This window comes from Otolemur garnettii, unplaced genomic scaffold (assembly GCF_000181295.1).
Source record: "Otolemur garnettii isolate 467f Iridium unplaced genomic scaffold, OtoGar3 scaffold00087, whole genome shotgun sequence".
Classification (NCBI taxonomy): Eukaryota; Metazoa; Chordata; class Mammalia; order Primates; family Galagidae; genus Otolemur; species Otolemur garnettii.
The window spans coordinates 8195672-8199484 of NW_003852482.1; the positions used below are offsets into that span (position 1 = coordinate 8195672).

Consider the following 3813-nt stretch of genomic DNA (forward strand, 5'->3'; position numbering starts at 1 on the left):
AGCCATCATTGTTGTTTGGCGGGTCTGGGCTGGGGATTCGAACCCGCCACCTTAGGTGTATGTGGCTGGCGCCTTAGCCGCTTAAGCCACAGGCGCCGAGCCCCTGTTTCCAGTTTTAATAATGATTTCAATAAAAGCAAAAAAAGAGAGGCTCGGCCCGGGTTCGGAGCAGAGGGGTCAGCCACGAGCCCCCGAGGGCCCGCCCACGGCCGCTGGCTCCGCCCCCGCGCAGAGCTCCGCTCCCGCCTCGCTCCGCCCAGCCCTGCCCCGCCAGCTGCGCCGCTCCGGGCTCTGCGCGCTGGGGCTGGCGGGGCGGCGGCTGGCGGCGGGCGAGCAGAGCGCCGGCGCCCGGCAGCAGGTGGGCGGGGTGCGGACAGGCAGCGGCTGCCGGGCCTGGGGCTGCCGGCTGCGCTTGGGCCGAGATCGGCGGCCGTGCGGGCGCGCCATGGACTTCAACATGAAGAAGCTGGCTTCGGACGCAGGCATCTTCTTCACCCGGGCGGTGCAGGTGAGGCCTGGCGTCGCGTTGCGCGCTCGGGGCCCGGATGTGTAGCGGGTGGGGAGCACCCTGCGGCAGAAACCTAGAAGCGCTGGGAAGCGGTTCCCGAGCTGCTGCCACCCTCTTCAGCGTTCCGAGCCTCTGCTACTAATGCGCTGTCCAGAGAGAAAGAGCTCAGGGTGGCCCAGAGCTGTCGGCCAAGCCGGGCCTTGGCTCTGTCGCCTGGGGCCAGGTACCAGTGCCCCCCATTTGGACTAGCTGGGTTACCCGTTGTCTTGGCTCCTGCCCAGCTGAGGAGAGAAGAGGGCACCAGGTGGCTCCTACCTCCTTGCCCTTGTCTATCAGTGATTCTGGCTTCTGGCGGGACATTTGGCGGCCTGGGTCCCAGGCCCAGGACTCATGCATCCGCCACAACCCCTTCTCCCAACGACCCTCAGTCTCTGTGCCTGTGCAATGGGCAGGTGGCACTCAGGTCCATTTTACCCACTTGGATAGTTAGGCTGGAAGTCGGGAACTATTATTTCCTTTTGGTTCCATGGGAGGTCTGTTTCCTCTTATCCCTGGGCTTGGGGGATGGGAAGAGGGGTGGGGTCTGGCTGGGTGCCCTCCTTGGGAAGCTGTCCAGGCCAGTGATGCTGAGATTGGAACAAGTCCTATTCATTTGGCGGCAGGGAGAGAAACTGAGGCAGCTCAATGTGATGGTGAAGACTTAAGAGTCAGGTATGGGTGGGAACTTACCCCTGTGTGACCTTGGTGGGAGGGGCTTCAGCTTGCTGGGCCTCAGTTTCTCAATCTGAAAAATGGGATTAGCATCATTCCCTCCCACGATGGTTGTGAGGTACACCCTGCATGTACCTGCTCACTAAACGCAAGTTCATTATTGGTGTTAATGTGGTTAATTGTGCACCTGTGCAGTGTGTGACCTTGGGCAAGTCACTACTGTGTGAGCCCCCCGTCTCTCCTCTAAATCAGATGTAACACTGTGTCTGCCTTCAAGGGTGGTTGAGGGATTTGGGGAGATTCTGCAGACCCAGGGCTGGCCCATCTCAGTGTTCTGGGAACAGTTCCTGTTTTTTGTCCTTGTCCATTGTGTTGTTGGCTCTGCTGAGTACAGTCCTCCATCCATGGAGGCGCCCTGCCCCAGCCAGTCTCTCTGAAGCCCATGTGGCCATGTTTACTAGAAAGCGCTGTGTCCTGTTGGGGATTAGCATCCCAGTGAGAAATTGCCGCTCTATGTTCCAAGCCTGGGCTCTATGTTCCAAGCCTGGTCGGCAGCCCCAGCACTATACGGGATGCCAGGACCCCAGAGGCCCTTCCATGGCCCCAGTCCATCTGGGAGGTGCCCTGTGTTGATATGGCAACCACTCTATCTCCCATATCTGGGAAGAACCTGATCTGCCAGTTTCTTGCTACCTCTGGGGCCCTGCCCCCCTGACCTGGCCAGCACCCATAGAGTCCCATTTGGGGATCTTGGGGGGAAGGGAGACATTGCTCTGCCAAGTGGGGGCTAGGCCAGCAGGGTCACTCATACCAGAGTGGGAGCCAGCACCCAAGCCTCATCAGCCTCCAGGATGGAGGAGGGAGCTGGGTTGGGAGTTTTATAAATAGAGGCTTTCTCTACTCTGCACGCCCACCCCCCGGCTGCTGTCATCTTGCAGGGAGCAACCTCGGACTCAAGCACCCAGCCCCTTCCCCTTGGCAGGAGTGGGGTAGGGTGGCAGGCCAGAGGAAGGAGGTGCCTGAAATGTGACCTGGCAGGAAAGGCCACAGAGGGGACCTGCCTGAGGCCAGGCTGCCCTAGGGTGGGAGTCCACCAGGAGGGATGGGGCGTGGTGTTCTTTATTATCAATACATGTGTGTAGGTGCCACCTGACCATGCACCAGGACATGCTGGGTAGGCTCCCAATCTCTCCAAGTGTTAGGGACAACTTTAAGAGCCTCACCCCCACCCCATCTGGCGGGGAAGCAGGCCTTGGCTTTCAGATGAGACTCCAGAGGGCAGGATCTCTTTTGCTTGGATGATTTTGGGATGCCTCCTACATAGAGGGCCCCTCAACTGTGCCTGGAAGGTAAGGAGGGACTGTGACGTTGGTCTAGGTAGCAGGAATAGCCGGGTTGAGGGCACCCAGGCAGGAAAACCTCTGTCATATTTGGACAAGATGCCAGCAGGGTTGGGACTGATAGTACTAACACTATTAGTAGTAATTGCAGTGGTGTTGATAGTGGTGGTAGAATAATAATTGTAAAAGCCAGAGACGCAATGGCACCTTCATCCTCCAAGCCAAGCAGGCCACAGTGGATAGAGATCAATGGCCAGCACTTGAGAAAGCGTAATAGAACTTCAAGCCTGTGTGGATGTGGGACGTGAGGGACGGATGGCCAGGTGGCAAAGTGGACAGAACTGCTGTCAGCCTTGGTGAGGAGGGACAGTGCTGAGGTACATATTTAGGGTGACATCTGCTACTTCAAGGTAGCCTGAGAGCCAAGGAGGAGCATGGGGCTGTGTTACTGTTAATGATGACAGCGATAATGCCAGCTCACATCAGCCCCATACTGTGTGCTGGCCAAATATCCTGTGAAATAGATCCTATTCTCCAGGGGAGGGACGGAGGCCCAGAGAGGTGACTTTGCCTTTCTACTTCTTTGTTTCCTCATCCTGAAAACATAGTAAACACCACCCCTCGCTTCAAAGGACTGGGTGAGGCAAGGCCTGTTCTGGGCCTGGCTCCCACTGTGTGATAGAGCCATAGCCACAGGGATGTGTTGCAGGGAGAAGGACAAGCCTGAGACCTACCCTGGAAGCCTCCAGATTGGGGAATGTGACAAGGAAGAGGAGGCAGAGCCAGCCAGCCCGGGGAGGAAGGAGGAGGCCAGTAGCAGCCCTGGCTCCCCCAGCCCTGCAGGGAGAAACCCAAGCCCTGCTACATAATTGATGGCTGCTGAGCTGCCTGGTGGCTGGAGGCAGCCTCCCACTCAGCTCCTGCAGCTGGAGCGTCTATAGCCTCTGGGTGTTTCATTGCTACCAAGTAGCTCTAGGAAGGGCCTTCAGCCCCCTGGACCATGCTGGCCCTGACTCCAGCCCAGTTCTGCCCTTGGCTTAGCCTCAGTGGCAGTATCTGTGAAATGGGCATCTTGAGTGGTGAGGTCATGAGTGTGAAGCCCTGAGGACAAGATTAATCAGCAGCACTCTGCCAGGGGGACAGCTTGAGGCTCTGTCTCAAAAAAAAAAAAAAAAAAAAAAGAATGCAGACACAGACACAACATTAGCCTGGCCTACCCAGGGTCAAGATCAGTAATGTCACTGTCTTCCTCCT

The 3813-nt window shown here is 57.6% G+C and overlaps 1 protein-coding gene across 1 annotated transcript in view; it reads left to right on the forward strand.

Annotated features, from left to right (window-relative positions):
• The first annotated feature begins 247 nt into the window (after positions 1–247).
• The window catches only part of SH3GLB2 (SH3 domain containing GRB2 like, endophilin B2), a 19268-nt gene continuing 15702 nt past the window's right edge, over positions 248–3813 (forward strand). The window contains exon 1 of the mRNA XM_012808255.2: positions 248–508. Coding sequence (XP_012663709.1) covers positions 446–508 — 63 coding nt within the window. The 5' untranslated portion in view covers positions 248–445. The remainder of the gene's footprint in view (positions 509–3813) is intronic.